The sequence below is a fragment of the Penaeus vannamei genome, chromosome 14, assembly GCF_042767895.1.
Source record: "Penaeus vannamei isolate JL-2024 chromosome 14, ASM4276789v1, whole genome shotgun sequence".
NCBI lineage: Eukaryota > Metazoa > Arthropoda > Malacostraca > Decapoda > Penaeidae > Penaeus > Penaeus vannamei.
Window position 1 is genome coordinate 37,233,741 of NC_091562.1, and position 20,000 is coordinate 37,253,740.

General features: G+C 37.2%; 1 protein-coding gene across 1 annotated transcript in view; it reads left to right on the forward strand.

Annotated features, from left to right (window-relative positions):
* The first annotated feature begins 10,086 nt into the window (after positions 1–10,086).
* The window catches only part of LOC113808722 (uncharacterized), a 24,441-nt gene continuing 14,527 nt past the window's right edge, over positions 10,087–20,000 (forward strand). Inside the window, exons 1-5 of the mRNA XM_070129508.1 lie at positions 10,087–10,120; positions 11,302–11,338; positions 11,488–11,515; positions 12,401–12,511; positions 18,101–18,251. Of these exons, the coding sequence (XP_069985609.1) occupies positions 10,087–10,120; positions 11,302–11,338; positions 11,488–11,515; positions 12,401–12,511; positions 18,101–18,251 (361 nt within the window). The remainder of the gene's footprint in view (positions 10,121–11,301; positions 11,339–11,487; positions 11,516–12,400; positions 12,512–18,100; positions 18,252–20,000) is intronic.

The window sequence follows — 20,000 nt, forward strand, 5'->3', positions numbered from 1 at the left end:
CCCCTCCGTTTCCTCTTCCCCCTTTTCCTCTTCCATTTAAGCCACCTTAACCCCTTTCTTCTTTGATTACCCCCTTCCTTGCTTTTTACTCTCGCCCTTTCTTCTTTAATTATCCCCTTCTCCCTTTTCTTCCTCTTCTACCTCGCCCTTTCTTCTTCAATTATCCCCTTCCCCTTTCCTCTTCCTCTTCTACCTCGCCCTTTCTTCTTTAATTATCCCCTTCCCCCTTTCTCCTCCTCTTTTACCTTTCTTCGTGAACTTTCTTTCTCGGATAGACGTCTGAATAATAGATGGGCATAAAGTGACGGTTTTACTTCGGTACAATGTCCTTGCCGCGAAGTGAAGGATGAGGATGATAACGACAATAATAATGGTAATAATGGTGATGATACTGAGCATAACAATATATATATACATTTTTTTTTTTTTTTGTCGCGTCATCATCTAAGGTCATAAGGAGGATGATAACCACAATAATAATGGTAATAATGGTGATGATACTGAGCATAACAATATATATATACATTTTGTGTGTGTGTGTGTGTGTTTTTTTTTTTTTTTTTTTTTTTTTTGTCGCGTCATCATATAAGGTCATAAGGAGCGTATTCAAAAATAAAAAAAGCGGTAAGATGGTTTAGGGTCGAAACCCAAAGGTAAGGAGAGGTCATACAGCACCTTGATAAAAAATATTGAGGCTAAAAGAGTAATCCATGATAAAATAGTGTGACGAATAGGGTAAACTATGATAAAACATTGAGGCGGAAAGGGTAAACTATGATAAAATAGTGTGGCAAGAAGGGTAAACTAAACTATGATAAATATTGTGTCAAAAAAGAGTGAACTATGATTGAATATTATGGCGAAAAGGGTAAATTGTGATAAAATATTGTGACGATAAAGGGTAATCTATAAAAAGAGTGTAACATGAAGGGTAAACTGTGATAGAATATTGAGGCTAAAAGAGTAAACTATAATAAAATATTGAAGCTAAAAGAGTAAACCATGGTAAAATAGTCTTACGAAAAAGGGTGAACTATGATAAGATATTGAGGCGTAAAGGGTAAGACGAGTTAATGATTAGGACAAAACATGTTAGACGTCAAAGCTTGCAGAGATCTGTACGTAAGCATGGTCGTGAAAAGGGTGAAGAGAGAAGAGCAAACCAAGGCCGAAGACCGTTCAGGACTGACACAAAGCCAGCTCTCACACCTGTGGATATGGACAGAAGAAGGGGATGAAAAAGAGAGAAGGAAAAAAAAGAAAAGGGGAGAAGAAATGTCCACAAAAAATTTAGTTGAGGTCCAAGGTGATCCCTAACACTGGGCCTCATCCCCCCCTCCCCCTTCCCCCTCCCTCGATAGCAACGAACGAGAGATTGGAGGAACAAAAAGGATAATGATAATTGATACTAATTGCACTAGAATAGGAATCAAATAAATTCGTAATATAATGCCTCTTGTGTATGTGTGATTCTTTAATTTCTATATTGTCAATTATCACCCCATATTCCATCAAAATGAAGTGACTTTAGCTTATGGATATTGGATATGGATATTGCTGCTGTATATGATATGTAAACTGAATACTAACAGAAAAATATTTTCAAATTTTCTTAGAACACTTTATATACGCCAACGCTGTAAAATTCAACAGAAAACGATTACTGTTAATCCAAAAAACAAAACAAAAATAGTCTTTAAAGAGCGAAAGACAAAAAAATATATATTTCTTACTGACAAGTAATTAACTGCCAAATGACTTCATCGAAAATAAAACGTCCTCTATTAAAAATTAATAAGGCATATATCAAAGCAGTCTCACAGGAAGTACTCAAGACCAGATGGAAAAGTAAGGCCAATATACATGTACAGTTTGTACATAGAGTACATACGAATCACAGAAAAGGGGAAACGAAACTAATCACATTTTCAGCAGCGCTTGTACAGTTAGGTATAAAAGTGTTTTGTAAGCTTATGTATGAAACATGTATTATCTCTATATGTTATGTAAGTCCTTGTTTTTCGCGCATCTAACTTATTTTCACTGATATATGGCATCATCAGTATTCTTCTATTGCTATGCTGGAAGCCTGAAAAATATACACATTTTCCGGTATAATTGGCTCTTGTATTTCAGAACACATTTTTTTTTTTTATCCAATATTCAATTATCAATTCGTTTGGGTTATCTTTTATCCATTTTATTGAATATTCAAGTATTTTTTTCCTCTACGTAAAAATGGTCATAATATCAGTAAGTACTTTTACACAGAAAGGAAAAATAATTATTTTAAAACTGTGATTAAATTTTTTTTTATAGAAGTACTTCTCTCACACTCTGTCTGTCTGTCTCTCTGTCAGTCTCTCTCTTTTTCTCGCCCTTTCTCCTTCTCTTTCTTTATTTGTCTCCCTCTCTTTCTCGCCCTACCTCCCTCCCCTCCCCTCTATCCACCTATCTCTCTCTCTCTCTCTCTCTCTCTATCAATCCCCTCCACCTCTCTCTCCCTCTCTCTTTCTTTCTCTCTCTCTCTTTCTCGCCCTACCTCCCTACTCCCCCCTCTATCCACCTATCTCTCTCTCTCTCTCTCTATCTATCTATCCCCTCCCCCTCTCTCTCCCTCCCTCTCTTTCTTTCTCTCTCTCTCTTTCTTGCCCTACCTCCCTCCTCTCCCCTCTATCCACCTATCTCTCTCTCTCTCTATCTATCTATCTATCCCCTCCCCCTCTCTTTCTTTCTTTTTCTCTCTCTCTCTTTCTCTCCCTACCTCCCTCCCCTCTATCCACCTATCTCTCTCTCATTCTCTCTCTCTCTCTCTCGCTCTCTATCTATCTATCTATCTATCTATCTATCCCCTCCCCCTCTTTCTTTATCTCTCTCTCTCTCTCTCTCTCTCTCTCTCTCTCCATCTATCTATCCCCTCCCTCTCTCTCTCTCCCTCTCACCTCCCCCCTCTCTCTCTCTCTCCATCTATCTATCCCCTCCCCCTCTCTCTCTCCCTCTCACCTCCCCTCTCTCTCTCTCCATCTATCTACCCCCTCCCCCTCTCTCTCTCCCTCTCACCTCCCCCCCTCTCTCTCTCAACAACTCACCCACTCTCTTCCCCCCTCATTACCACGGATCACTTTTCAGCCAAGTTTTGAACAATCTCATGATAATAATATATGAGAACCTTGTCGTCATGGCAGTGAAAATTAACTCATGTTGTTATTGGAGAAAGCAATTGAACGTTAAACTCCATCACGGGGCGGAGAACGAGGGAGAAAGAGTCTCCGGAGTGAAGCCAATGGTCAACGCAAACTATTTTAAACTCGATTTTAATGTTTATTATCGGGAAGGAGAGAGAGGGAAGGGGGAGGGGGGAGTGAGAGGGAAGTGGTGGGGGAGTGAGAGGGAAGGGGGGGGGAGTGAGAGGGAAGGGGGAAGTGAGAGGGAAGGGGGGAGGGGCAGTGAGAAGGAAGGGGGGTGGGGAGGGGGTTAAGGGGAAAGAAAGGAAGGGTTGGGAAGCTCGCAGGAAGGAAGGAAGAGGAAGAGGAGGGGAAGAGGAGAAGGAAGGTAGGGAAATTAGGAAGCAGAGGGGAAGCGAAAAAATGAAGGGAGGAAGAAAGGAAGAAAAGGGAAAAAGAGAAGGAAGAGGAGAGGAAGAGAAAAAAGGAAGGGAGGAAGAGAAGAAAGAGAAGAAGGAGAATAGGAAGAAGAGAGGAAGAGAAGAAAGAAGGGAGGATGAATAGGAGTAAAGGAACCAGATAGGAAAGGAGAGAGGGAAGGAGATATGAGGAAAGGGAGAGAGGAGGTACAGAAGGAAGAGAGGAACTGAGGGAAGAAATACAATAAGAAATAATAAAGAAGGAGAATGACATGTAAACCTTCTATCACAAGTCTTTATTATTGGTTCTGTTATGTTATGAATACCATGAAGTCACCGTTATCATATAAATCATCAGACATCTATCTATAGAACACTTCTGCAGTATTAGATCAATTATTTTTAATTATCTTTTATTTTTATCTATTTATTCATTTATTATTATTATTTTTTTTTTTTATTTTTTTTATTTTTTTTTTTAGCGAAAACTGATTATTAGAGTATACGAAAGGAAAAGAAATTAATCTGACATTAATCTAAATTACTATGTCGCGTCCAAACTCCAAAACAAAAATGAAACTCCATTCTTAGAACTGTTAGTGAAACAGCCTTGGCAGAGGAGATCCCGTCATTCACTTGATCGTTAACGGGTTCCTGCCAGCCATGTGTTTCCAAACATAGCCAATAGATGGCGCAATTTTCTTCCGCCTCTCGCTTTCATCTTTTCTCTCTCTGTTTCAGTCTCTGCCTCTGTCGCTCTTACTTTCTCTGTCTCTTTCTCTGTCTGTTTCTCTCTCTGTCTGTCTGTCTCTTTCTTTCTCTCTCTCTTTTTCTGCCTCTGTCTCTCTCTCTTTCTCTGTCTCATTCTCTCTCTCTCTCTCTTTCTCTCATTCTCTCTCTCTCTCTCTCTCTCTTTCTTTCTTTTTTCTCTCTCTCTCTTTCTTTTTCCCTCTCTCTCTTTCTTCCTCCCTCTCTCACTTTCTTTTTCTCTCTCTCTCTTTTTTTTTCCCTCTCTCTCTCTCTCTCTCTCACAATCTTTCTCTCTCTCTCTCTCTCTCTCTCTCTCTCTCTCTCTCTCTCTCTCTCTCTCTCTCTCTCTCTCTCTCTCTCTCTCTCTCTCTCTCTGACTCTCCCCCCCTCTCTCTCACTCTCTCTCTGTCTCTCTCTTTCTCTCTCTCTTTCTCTGCTTCTGTCTCTCCCTCCCCCCTCTCTCTCTCTTTCTAAATTTATCAAATCAAGTAAAATCTCTATTTCGTTCTTTGGAACACGAATACGAAAAATGCAAATCGATAAATGAATATGAATAGGCAGAATAAGCAACATTTTTCTCTTATCTTTCAATAGCTTTATCAGGATTTTTTTCGTGGTCGCAATGGCTTCACACAACGTCCGGACAGAATGCTGGGGTACATATTTTCAGCAGATTAATCTTTTTACATTTAACCAAAAGGACACACATGCACACATATCTATATCCATATATCTATTTCTCTCATTCTCTCGTTTTATCTCTCTCTCTCTCTTTCTCTGACTCTCTCTCTTTCTCTGACTCTCTTTCTCTTTCTGTCTCTCTCTCTCATTCTCTTCTACTCTCTCTCTCTCTCTTTCTCTGACTCTCTCTCTCTCTCTCTTTCTCTGACTCTCTCTCTCTCTCTCTCTCTCTCTCTCTCTCTCTCTCTCTCTCTCTCTCTCTCTCTCTCTCTCTCTCTCTGTGTGTGTGTGTGTGTGTGTGTGTGTGTTTTATAAAAAAAATAAAAAATACTTTTTCACTAAGATCTGTCTTATTAAAATCAAACTTATGCTTATATGATTTTGATTTCGAAATAAAATTTGGATCATATATATGCATCTTCTGTTGCTAAGAACGTATTCAGTTATATCTAAATTAAGCTACAGTGACTATTTTTTTGTGATCTATTAAGCTAATGATATCATGTTATGTGGCCTGACTTTTCAAATGGAATCCAATTATGGGAGATATACTAAGTAAACACAATTTCGGTTTCAAAAGACTCGATATGAGTAAGCTGGTTTTTTTTTTTTATAGGAAAAGATGGTATTTTTCCTGAGTCTTGATAGGAATCGTTATTTTTTCTCTCGTTTATACATGGCCATCAACGTATTAAAAAAATGCATAAAACCTTTCAAAGATTTCCATGGAGGGTTAATGACTCTATCTGCGTTTTCTATACTCTTGCAGATTTGGAGAACGTAAACAATTATATTTCCTATAAGTCTTATTATATACTTGTAACCCCTTAACTACATCATTACCACATCCACAATACACTCTCCAGAAGTTTATGTTTATCCATTTTCTGTAAAAAAAAATTCCCGCCATTTCCGAACACCTTTGTTTAAACAAATGAGCGGCAGTTTCCAAGTGTTCGAACAGAAATACTTAATAATAATGCATATAGTTCCCCAGTCGGATTCGAAATCATATTAGTCATGCTACACAAACTACAAGGTATTACAAGTAAGAATGATGATGGAATAAAGATAAATAGAAGGAGAAATCAAAGAGAATAGGACGAACACAGTTCATTATGGTATTGGGAAGCCAGGACGACTCCGACGCGAGAAAACCTACGAACAGAATCTAAACTTATATCATCTCATTTTTGTCGCGGGAAGAGTTTGCAAGTTTATTGTGAAACCCGAGTCATTTTCATCTCGGAGTTATCTCAATTTCGTGTTAAAAAGTTCTATTAGCATATATCAGACATCTGATTTCACATTGAAGGCCGAATCTTTAAACTATTAGATAAAAAGCAAAGCGGGGAATAACAGTGAAAATGTATTTCCTTTAACCAAGGTAATCAAAGTAAGATATGTAGAGCACAAATCAATGTAAAAAAAAAAAAAAAAAAAAAAAAAAAAAAAAAAAAAAAAAAAAAAAAAAAATATATATATATATATATATATATATATATATATATATATATATATATATATATATATATATACACTATGCAGGCTGTATATAGCTTTCAATTCGTTGTTCATTTGCAACGAAACCTTCCACATGTATCTGCTTTTATTATTCTTATTATTTGTAATTCTCACGATCCATCAATATATATTTCAATGCGTTTACCACATCTCTATTTTTGTTTGCAGTGATGCAGAAAATGTCATCTTGCATGAAAAAGGATAAACTTCCAGAAATGAAACAACACAAAAGCTGAGCAGGATGTTTATTGTTGCCATCACTGGAGCCTTAAATTTACCCACACTCACCAGGGGCTTGAGACAAAAGAAAACCGTTAAATTTTGGCGCGCTGGAGTCTTTACCTATCTTGCGGCAATTGTGTTCCGACGCGGACTTTAATTTGCATATACAAACTTCTTTTTTTCACCTGCTGTAACATTTACATTGCCTTTATATATCATACGATGTGGGATATGCTGTAGCCAATCACAGATCCTGTTTAATGCGGTTTTTAGGAAATTTCGGCCAATCACAAGCCAGACACACATCCATCATGTCCAGCCTGTAAGGGACTAACACGTTTGAACTAATATATTCTAAAACTTATTATACAAAATTAGTAAAGAAAATAGATATAAAAAGTACTTTCTAACAAATAAAGTAATCTTAATGTAGGAATTCATGTGCGCAAGAAATTTAAGAACAAATTGTTAGCTTCTCAACAAGGTGACAGGGATTACAGGAGTAAAGTTTGGCAGGCATTGGATATGACACCAGTACGACAAAACAACTACAGCCACAACAAGCAACTACAATAATGACAGAATTATATATAAAACAAACAAACAAAAATCTCCCAACCCACGATACCACATCCGTCTGTCTAAACCACCTAATTACAGTAGCATATTAGGGGATACGTACCAGGTATGGGGACTCGATGCAATTTCACATTATACATCTTTAACCCCCTTTCTCCCTCACATTCAGGAGAGTTCCCTTATTTTTTAAAATTATCTTTATTGGGTAATTGCTTTGGTAAGTATTCTATCCCCAAAACAGGTAGAATAACGAGAATATTATTGTTGACGTATATTTTTCCGTTTCATTTTATCGTTGTTTTGGCCGTGCTATAAAAGATTAACAATATCGTTGTTGTTTTGTTATTATTATCAATATTATTTTTGTTAGCATCATTATCACCATCATTAATGTTATCATTATCAACATCATTACTGTTATTATAGTCATTATTATTATCATTAGCAGTAGCAGTAGTAGCATTACGATTATCATTATTATTATTTGTGGTGGTGTTACAGTATCATCATAATCATCAGTATTACTTTGTTATAATGACTGTATTTAGTTTGGCAGCTAGTAATATCACTCGTTTCATTGTTATCATTATTGTTGCTTTTGCTAATATCATTATTACAGTTTTTTTTTCCTATAAGAAAAGTCGTTACTTAAGTAATATCATTACTATTATTATCGTCACTAGTATTACCATCATTTCATTACGTCCTCTTCCTCCTCCTTTCCTCTCCATCATTACTATCATCACCATCACCACCATCATCATCGCCACCATCATCACCATCCTCATCATCACCAACACCATCACCACCAACACCATCATTATCACCTCCACCATCATTATCATCACCATCATCACCACCATCATTATCATCACCACCACCATCATAACATCACCACCACCATTATCATTACCATCATTATCATCTCCACCACTATCATCATCAACACCACCACCACCACCATCATCATCATCATTATCATCATCATTATCATCATCATTATCATCATCATTATCATCATCATCATCATCATTATCATCATCATCATTATCATCATAATTATTATCATCATCATCACCATCATCATCATCATCATCACCATCATCATCATTATCATTACCATAATCATCATCATTATCATCGTCATTATCATCATCATCATCATTACCATCATCATCATCATCATCATCATCATCATCACCATCATCATCATCATCACCATCACCATCATCATAATCATGGTTTGATAAAAAACAAACAAAACTATTTTTATACAATAAAACCCTGCACTTACATGATTACCTGGCTTTTTAAAGATATAATTTTTTTTATACAAAACAAAATATATTGCTATTCATCATGATTTTTATGACATTTCAGAATTAAAAAGATAATTTTGACATTTCAAAATTAAAAAGATAATTCTGACATTTTAGAATTAAAAAGATAATTTGCCTCACAATATAACTTTTTTTTTTTTAATCGTGTTAAAATAACCTACAATGGAAACAAACGTACACACACAAAAAAAAACTTCCCTATTTATATAGTTCTATGCATAATACAATGTACATACATACACAAGTATACACCTTGTTCGCAACACCTGAGGCTGCGGCAACGCGTTCAAAACATGTTCAGTCAGCTGGGACACACTGTCCGCTTGTTTGGGAACAGCAGCAATCTTGCCGAAACCTATGTGTATGATATATACTTCGTGTAACATGGGCTGAGCGTGTTATCTTACACCTAGAAGTGTGAAGTAGTGAAGAGTTGATTCTTAATAGTGGGAAAGGGAAAGAAGATTATGTAACTGATTTTTTTCTCATTCATTTCCATCCGAGATGGAATCTTAGCAAATCCACTTGTGTTTCGAATTTAATGACACTCGGTGTGGGTTTAAAGTACATGGAAATGCATGAGAAGTGCTGACAAACCTTGAGTGGTCATGAAAATGGTCATGATGCTACATATGATGGCAACTGTGAACATCACTTGCAATAGCAAACAGATTCATGACGAACAATAAATATACATACTTTTTAGAGATTAGATGTGTGAACACAGCGGACAAAACATCCACAGTAATTGCAGGACCAGTACCTTACCCCAAAAAAATAATATCCGGCATTAACGTGTTGCCTTATCACTGAAACTTTTGCAGTCTGGCATTCCACTGATAAGGACAAGTCTGGTGGTTTCGGGAGGCTGATAACACAGGCAAACCGATAAGCTCTAATGTAATGTACTTTTATCTGCATAACTTTAATAGCCCATAAAGCCTTTGAAATGCAGTTTGTTGCCTGGTTGCTAGGACAAAAAATTAATAGGTTCTGACAGGGCTGCCGGTATAAGGCAAATACTGATATTCACTGGAATTTTAGATGACTTAAATCGTTACTTAAATTTCAACAGAGTAATGATAATGAAATGATGATAGTTATAATGTGCAATAAACAATAGCAAACTCAAACACACGCACACGACCACACATACACACACAAAAAAAAAACATATACACACACAAAGGTATATATAAATATTTGTGTGTATGTGTGTGGCTGTGTGTGTCTGTGAGTGTGTGTGCGTTATATAGATATGCACACACACACACACACACACACACACACACACACACACACACACACACACACACACACACACAGCTACACGCACTTTATCATATTGGGGAAATAAACAGTCCACTCTTCAGGGCTAGACACCTACGGCAGAGCAACATTGTGCCCATGGTTCACACAGGCCGTTCAAGACTGGCAGAAGGTCAGCCTTTCATCCTTTCGGCTCTTACACCTTAGGAAATAGACAGTAGAAGAGGTAGGAGAAGGGACGGAAGCGAAAGAGTAGGAGGGAGAAAAGACCATGTAAAATTTGTTGTCGAGGGATGAGGCCCAAGGCAAGGGAGACCCCTGCATTGGGTCTCAATCTCCCCCCCTCCCCCCCCCACACGGCAACAACGGGCAAAGGATTGTGTGTGTGTGTCCATATATATATGTACACACAGGTGTATGTGCATATATATATATATATATATATATATATATATATATATATATATATATATATATATATATATGTACATACACACACACATGTATATATATCTATCTCTATATCTATATATATATATATATATATATATATATATATGTGTGTGTGTGTGTGTGTGTGTGTGTGTGTGTGTGTGTGTGTGTGTGTGTGTGTGTGTGTCTGTGTATATATATATATATTATATATATATATATGTATATATGTATATATATAAATATGAATTGTATATATATACATATATATATATATATATATATATATATATATATATATATATATATATATATTTGTGTGTGTGTGTGTATGTGTGTGTATGTGTGCGTGTGTGTATGTGTCTGTGTGTGTGGCTTCGAAATAAGGAAAAAAAATATAAATATACATATATATAGATGGATATAGGTACAGCTATAATGAATACACATTGGGGGAGGAGGAGGAGGAGGAGGAGGAGCAGCAGCAGCAGCAGCAGCAGCAGCAGCAGCAGCAGCAGCATAAATAAACTGCTTTGTATCGTTTACCAAAACTGTACATTTATAGGAGTAAATTGGTTGTATGCACTGAATGTAGAATATCAGTAGGTAGGTATGAGTTGTTTTCTTCTGAAATACGTTTGTCTATTTCCATTTCTTTTTGTCTATTTGTTTTTCTTATGTCCGTCCGTCTCTGTGCAATGTTTCTTTTTCAGAAATATTTTACATATCTCAGACAATGTCCATTGTATTTGGTAACTGATTAGGCGAGAGCGAGACGGTAGGTGGACGGGTGGAGAGGCGCCAGAGAGTCTGGGACGAGGTGGGGGCGATGCGAAGAGTGGTGGGAGAGGACAGTAGCTGAATGTAGACCTACCCTTACATTCAGTAATAGGAATGTTATAATGCTCTCTTGTGTGGAAGATACTATTGTCATTGGTGACAAGCGTCTCCAAAAACGGTAATGTATTTTCCTTCATCTCACAGTTAAATGTGATTCTCGCATGTTTCGTGTTAATATATGTCAGAAATGGGTGGTCAGAAGGCGTATGAAAATTATATTAATTGGTTTTAATGGTACTGAGGTAGTCTTTTTAACTTATCCTCCAGGAATAACGAGCCAGTTGATACCTCAGTGGTGAGTCGTTTGAATTTAGTGGTTACTGTGAATATTCATGATCTTTAGCTTATAATCACACCTGTTTAAGATGACAACACAACACGACCCTTATTTGGTTTGGTAATTATTAGTGTTGTCATTTTTCTGTAGAGGAGATAGGCGCACCTCTGAATCACGTGCCTGTTTTATCAGACGTAAAAATTTCTTTTGGAGATAATGTAACATTGTTAAAGTTACTTTAAATATCAAAGCTTTTTTATTATCCATTTTATTTTTGGAGTCCAGTGAAGATAAAGTAGTTTTTAACAGGGATACGTTGTCATTAATTTTTTTAGTAGCTGCATTTTTTTTCGTTTTGCATCGAGATTTCCCGATTCAGAAGCACGCGGCACCACGAACGATGTGTTTCGGTGTGTGTAAACATGGGGTTATGAAAACGGAAATCAACAACATTGGGAGTAACATAATTTTTACAAAGATATAGGAAACCGATCTCTCTCTCTCTCATATGCATATATATATATATATATATATATATATATATATATATATATATATATATATATATATATATATATATATATATATATATATATATATATATATATATATATATATATATATGTGTGTGTGTGTGTGTGTGTGTGTGTGTGTGTGTGTGTGTGTGTGTGTGTGTGTGTGTGTGTGTGTGTGTGTATGTGCGCATAGATACATACACATTCATATATATACAGCACGTGTGTGTTATCTGTCTGTCTATATACACATACACATATGCCCACTGCTATCCCATCCATCAGTAATTCTCACTTTACAGTTGACGAGTGAACAGCACATGCATGTATAAGTAAAACTCCATTGAACAGAATCAAGTCATAAAATTAATTTCCTTATGCCTTTCAGAATCTGCCGCCATTCGGAAATCATGCAGACGGGTATAAGAGGAACTGGATGAAAAGGATGAAATTTCTCTCGTCTGCACGCTGTCTACCCAAAACCAGCGAATTGGCCGAGGTATGCGTGACGTAACAAATAGACCTATACAGAGGTGAAATGTCATGAATTCTCGCAGTTGTCTTTCAGATACGTTCGAGTTACAAATAACGATTTTTCTCTCTCTCTCACTTCGGTATTTAAATGGAGTTGGTGCACAAATAACGATTCTCTCTCTCTCTCTCTCTCTCTCGCTCTCGCTCTCGCTCTCGCTCTCGCTCTCGCTCTCTCTCTCTCTCTCTCTCTCTCTCTCTCTCTCTCGCTCTCTCTCTCTCTCTCTCTCTCTCTCTCTCTCTCTCTCTCTCTCGCTCGCTCTCACTCTATTTGTGTTTTATTTTCTCTCTGTACAAATCGTTACTGATTTTGTATTTTTACGTTCTATTTTTCTACACGCGTTATTGTGGTAAAAATGTTCTCGTTTCTTCTTTGTTCACACATAATTCCATTTGTTTTTTTCATTTCAGATTTTTACGTTGCCTTGTTAGTATTTTTATTTCACACGTTAGATTTTTTTCCATGAATTTCTCGCTCTCTCTCCCTTGTGGTTTTTCACTTTCCGTCTTCCTCTCCCCCCTCCCTTTCTACCTCAATAAAAGGTCATTTCTGCTCTTTATCCCTAAATAGCTTGTTTTCCTGGTTCTTTGAGCCTGACTAGGTATGTTTCAGAGACAAAGCAAAACTACAGTGGACAGAGCATTTGCCCAATGCCCTCTCTCTCCCTCTCTCGTTACGTCTTGTCGCTGCCACCATGCCACCATCCGATACAGTGCAAAACAGTAGAATGTGTTATATTGTGTAAGTGTGTGTGTGAATATCAGTGTGTGTGTAGAAAAAATGCAGGATTGACCGAAGCGATTGTTGAAAGATTCAACAATTATTTCTTCAAAAAGCGAATTTCAGTTACATATTATAATTTTCCGGTGGGGCCTATCGACTCACTACACTGCTTTTCCTAGTTCTTAAGCTCCTTCTCACTCATTTCCTTGACCATGTCTCCATTCGTTCCTCCAGCATTCATGTTTACACTGACGGTTCCAAATCCATCTCAGGAGCTGGATTCGCAGTAACATTCCCAAATTGCACTTTCAAATACACCCTCCCTCCTGAATCTATTATATACTAGAGAATTGTGGGGAAAAAACATACTGAAAGGACATATTTTGTATGGCCTTTTACATTGTATTTTTTATGCAACAGCAATTAGTCCGCCTGCTTTCACTATAACATCGTCAGTGCGTGTTGATCGAAGGCCAATGATACACTGCAAAGCGCAAATAGTGTCAGGTACGATAAGCGTGTATTAACGTGAACAAAACGTGTGCTATTCTAATTCTAGCGAGGACGAGTCTGAGCAGGAGAGCGAGGGCGAGTCTCTAATCAGATAGAGACTAAGCGGTTTCTACACAAGGAAATAGCGTAAAATCAATAGGTAGGTCCTCTCGCTGCGATAGAATCACTTGTTATTTGATAGATAATAGACGTTCTTATTATTATTTTTTCGGCACCATGAAAACTTCGAGGACAGAATACATATGCCCAACACTCTTTGTTACAAATACCTAGGGTTTTAGCCTCATTCACAAAAATACTATTTACGCTATGTTTACTTCGATTGGTTGCCAGATGTACAAAAGTGGGACCCAGAAAGTGTACTGAAATATAATTCCGCAACTGTACATCATATGCTATATATATTTAGTCATTATTCCGTCATGGATATTACATTACAGACTATACAGTGTGAGTGTACAGTGTCGATCTTAAGAATATTGAACAGGAAAGATATTATTAGTTCTTAGAGAAAGCCGTGTGAGAGTACAGTGTCGATCTTAAGAATATTGAACAGGAAAGATATTACTAGTTAGTTCTTAGACAAAGACGTGTGAGAGTACAGTGTCGATCTTAAGAATACTGAACAGGAAAGATATTATTAGTTCTTAGACAAAGGTGTGTGAGAGTACAGTGTCGATCTTAAGAATATTGAACAGAAAAGGTATTACTAGTTAGTTCTTAGACAAAGGCGTGTAAGAGTGCAATGTCGATCTTAAGAATATTGAACAGGAAAGATATTACTAGTTAGTTCTTAGACTCTGAACAGGAGGGCCAACATATTACTCTGATACACGGTGACGGGTTCAGTGTTCAGAAAGTGGAGAGATGAGGTTGCTGCAAGAAACTAATCGAAAAAGACAAAATTGAAGTAAGGGAAGGAGAAGTTAAGGGTAGTCATGATCTGATAGGATATGGGTTGTATCTCACATTATTGTCAGCAATAGAAAATCAAGTATTCCCCCAAAGCAGTTTTTGGTCAGGTCATATAAGGTCAAGGGGGTTTCAAGAGTCGTCACCCTCAAGCGAAAAGAAAAGCTTAAAACAAAAACTGAAACTTTAGGAGGAAGAGGAGGAGTAGGAGGAGGAGGAGGAAGAGAGGAGGAGGAAGAGGAGGAGGAGGAAGAGGAGGAGGAGGAGGAGGAGGAGGAGGAGGAAGAGGAGGAGGAAGAGGAAGAGGAAGAGGAGGAGGAGGAGGAGAAGGAGTAGGAGGAAGACAAACTTCAGAAGAGTCAGGATGCCTGCAAAGAATACACACTCAAAAACCTACAAAAAACATCCTAAGATTTACCATGAAGATACAGACAGCGCTGATAAGAATATAAAAGTCACTGATCAAAGCACCGGTGTAAAGATGGAATGCACCAGAGAGCAAAGAGCTAAAAACAATATTCGCTATATAAGACAAGTTTCCGAAAGACGCCGAACACCGGGTGGATGCGTTCATGTGTGAAGCAAATTAAAAAAAAGAAACTAATACGCTGCAACAATTCAAGTGAATTAATTAAGATGAGATTTCTGCTTGATCCAATACCTGTTCATTGTGATACACGTCAATCACAGAAAGTATTAAAGGAAAAATAACTTATTCAGAAAACAAGAAGAGGTCGTTGACTGTTTATCCAAAATAAATAAAGATTTTTCCATCCTCTTCGCATGGTTTGTCAATTGAGGATGAAAAAAAAAAAAAAAGTTGTGGCCAAAAGAAAGAGTCACGAACCAAATAATACAAAGGGACTAAAGTATAAAAAGAAAACTCGCTTGGTTTTGTTTTCCCAGATTTTGTTTTTTTTTTGTTTTTTTTTTTTGTTCATGGACAATGGAGGGAATTAGCTTACCAACACTTCCGGCTTCAGTTGAGAGGAATTCTCTTCTCCCTTTTGATATGTTTTTACAAAAATACGAAACATGGGAATGAAATCATTGGTTATTTGAAAGGGAATACTGAAGGTCGGTAAGATAACTTTTTTTTTATCATTTCTGGACAAAATGTTAATTTCCTGTTAGATAACGCCCTATTTTTTGTTATTGTTATTTCTATTACTGATAATGTAAAGTAACACTAAATAAATCTAACATTTATCATTTCTAGACAAAATGTTAATTTTCTGTTAGATAAAGCCTTATCTTTTGTTATTGTTATTTCTATTAATTTTATGATTATGTAAAGTAACCCAAATTAAATCTACTAATCGTTTCAGAACTAAAATGATTTAGCCGAGGTCAACATTACTGAAGTCCAGTCTGATACTGACATTGACATGGGTGTTGTTTTCGCAAAGAAAGAAAAAAACAAGACTCAATTATGAAATCTTTTCTCTTGCAACGATATATGACTTCATGTTCTAACTTAAGTAAAATCTAGTTTATAAATTAAAATGTTAAATCTAGTTGATATTTTCTTTTATGACAATAATGATGAAACAGCTTCAGGTTTTCTAAAATATACATTATTCGTCTCATAAGCAACTCTTAAATTTGCTAACAGAAAAAGAAATCTAACTTTGTAAAGACATAGCTAAGTTTACCCACAACGAAAGGTTTATTATGTTTACCTTGCCAGTATTTCCAACATAAAAAAACAATTCCGAGTTGGCAACTATCCACGCCAACCCTGCCATCATCTGCAGAAAAAATTTGACTCAAAATGAACATCTTCTCATTACGAAAGATGTATTTTACCTCTTGTATTACGAAGATATTCATTCTCATTCACACCTTTTCTACATTTGTCAACATTACGGTTCATGTTGTCATCATCAGCATCGTCACTTACATCATTCAGTAAAAAAAAATAAAGCTGTTAATTGACTATGATGACGCAAATGAGTGAAAAACACACCAACGTAAAACGCATGATATTTTCGGAATAAAAATGACAAAAAGGAAAAGGGTAAATAACTAACTGAATTCCGAGAGAGAGAAAAAAAACACCATTATTTTTCTGTTTCGCCAAGACGCCTTCGTCCTTTTTCATTAAAAACAAAGGAAATAGACACATAAGAAAAATAATAATCCTTAGCGAACAGATTCCTCCACACCAAACCACTTCCAGATTATTATTATACTGTAAGAGTGAAATAACCATTTAGAACGTTAAACAAGCACAAGAATAATCAGTGGTTATTAACGCACAGAATAAATATATATTTTTTATATATTCCATCAAGTTCGTAATATCATTATTTCCTTTAACATCAGCTTTGCTCTCCTTATCGCTGGTATTATTGATATTGCTAAACTTTCATCTCCCATTATCATTATTACCGTTATTGTTAGCATGTAAGAGACAATAATTGGCTCATTACCGACTAATCAGCTGATTCCTTACAAACAGCATATCTAAACATCATTAATTATTTTTAGTGTCACGGCGTGTGATATCAGGATCTCTTTTGAAATAACGAGATCAGTTTCTAATTACAAAAAGCGATTTCGAAACGTAATATAGAAAGACAGGTGTAAATGTCACAACACTAGAAAACATGTAACGTATTTCATGATTAATATATGACATGAAGAGAATATGATTTTATATTTCTTACATTCACAAATCTGAATCAAAACTGATTTGTACTGAAGTAAATAAATCATGTCAGTGGAAGGAGTAACCAATTTTTTTTTTTTTTTTTAATCCTTAGGTATGGACAACAGAAAATATTACGTAAAAGGCACATACAGTTTACAGCAAGACATCAAGAACGAGAAAGGGATTCGTTTTTTAAAAGTCTTTAGAAGTATCTTCGAGTCGACATGCTCTGAAAAAAAAAGATTGCACGCGAAGAACAATTTAAATCAAGAGATCCAGAATACTTGGGAAATGGACACGTGTGTATCCTTCGCCATGCCAGGTCTCCGGATTCTGTGTCTGCCTTTGTGAGCACATACACGTACAAACGCTGCCGGGCCTTTCTGCACAGAATTGTTGGGTAATGAAGTTGATTCCTCTGTTCCTGTTCCGCCCCTTGAAGTCAGTCTTTGAGATCATATAAAGGAATATGAAAAGAAAATGTATAGGTGAAATGAAATAGCATGGGCAGACATTTGTGGAAATGAGTTTACCTTTGGCTTTGGTGATATGAAAGAATGATGTTCTTTGTTCATCGACTTTATCAAGTTTGAACTTTATTCTTTCTCGTGTGCCTTGGTAGTCCTTTACGATAAATACTTCATCCTTAAGCATTGTTATTCATCAACATTTCCGAAACAGACTCTCCACGATGTCGACACATTACTAAAAACATAATCTCACCGGTATCAGATATTTCACAATCTCCTTAGCTCGTAACTACTAACAACCTTTTTACCCCGCCTCATAAATGTATTTCCCTTGACACAGCTTGTCTCTGCGCTCTCACAACTGTTCTCATGCGCTCGTTTGTCATCCAGTGCCCTCCCAGGAGCTCTCTCGACTGGGATATAATTAGATTCTGTCAGCCTACGTCCCTCGCTGCAATCTTGCACTGGCTCCTCTGATCATTTTACATACACCTATTGCTTTCTATAATTATGTAGGTAGAAGAAGAGGGAAAAGAATGAGAAGATGGAGACGAAGAGGAAGCACAAGAAGGTGAGGATGAAGAAGGGGGAGGAGAAAAGGAAGGAAAAGAAGGAGAGGATGGAGGAGTAGCAGGAAGAGGAAGAGAAAGAGAAAGAGAAAAAGAGAAGGAGAAAGAGAAAAAGGGAAGAAAAAGTGGAAGTGGTAGTGAAGGAGGAGGAAGAGGAAGACGAGGAGGAGGGGGAGGAGGAGGAGGAGAAGGAGAAGAAGAAGGAGGAGGAGAAGGAGGAAAAGAAGGAGTAGGAGGAGAAGGAGATGAAAGGGAGTAGGAGGAGGAGGTGAGGGAAGAGGACGTGGGGGGGAGGAGGAGGTGAATGAGGATGAAGATTAGGTGAATGAGAAGGAGTATGAGAACTTGGTAGAGGAGGAAGATGAGGAGGAGGTGGTGGTGGTTGAGGAGGAGGAGGAGGAGGAGGAGGAGGAGGAGGAGGAGGAGGAGGAGGAGGAGGAGGTGGTGGTGGTGTTGGTGGTGGAGAAGGTGGAGGAAAAAGGGTGGAGTAGTAGTAGTAGGAAGAGAAGAAAATAGATTAAGAAGAAGGGGAAGAGAAGTTAAAAATCAAAGGTGAATGAGGAGAAGGCGGGGAAGAAGGTGAAAGAAAAGGAGAAGAAAAAGAAGAAACAGAAACAAAGGAAGGAGGAAAAAAAAGAGAACGAATTCATTAGCAAAACGAGACAAACGTTTACGAAATCAGTGTTGTATGTGTATGCTAGGACACTGTACATCAGCCATTTCATCTATGTAAGAACAAACTAGCCAAACCACCATCATCCCATAAATATCGTGTAAAGAATTCGTAGCCCAATTTCCAATTCACTCAAACCATTCACTCAGCTACACACGACCAAATTACCCACAATTCCCCGCGAAAGATAACTCGACGCATGGCGCACTTCTTCTTTTCTCGAATCAGTTAACCTCCGCTAATCGAGACCTCAACCTGCTTGCTGGATGATGATGAATCCGGTAAAATGGGAAAGAAGGAGGAGAAAGAAGAGGAAGAGGAAGAGGAGGAGAAAGAGAAAGAGAAAAAAAAAGAAGAATGAGAGGGAAAGGCTAGATCAGTAGCAACTCGAGGAGGTGTCATGGCGTCTGTTTTGATGATTGTTCGATGCAAATAAAACCATTACAATCGTTATTTTCCAACCCTTTTGAAAATTGGAAAGACCAAAAGGATCGACCATATTCATACAGCATCCGTAACTTTTGTGACATGAAAATAAACCCCATGTTTTTTTTTTTCCTAAAATAGAATCGGACTCCATGACACCTCCTGGAGTTACTACTGATCTAGCCTTCCCCCTGGTGATATGCCCATTAACGAATTCACATCACGCGACCACCAGAGCGGATCTGTAATTGTTCCACGCGCGAATGACAAAACGCTTTATTGTTCCGTGCGTATTGTATAACAGCAGGTAAGACAACAATGTTTTTTTTTTTTTTTTTTTTTTGATAGGGTTGGTCGGTGGTTTTAATAAGCGTTTGGCTTGCTGTGCGCGCGTGTGTATGTGTATTTTGGGATATAAAGGGTTTGTTGTCGTCAGGGGTTGCTTTTGCGGTTCTTAAAGGTAGCGAGTGAATATACCTCATTTAGCTGATTTTGTTTTTAAGTTAGTCTGTAC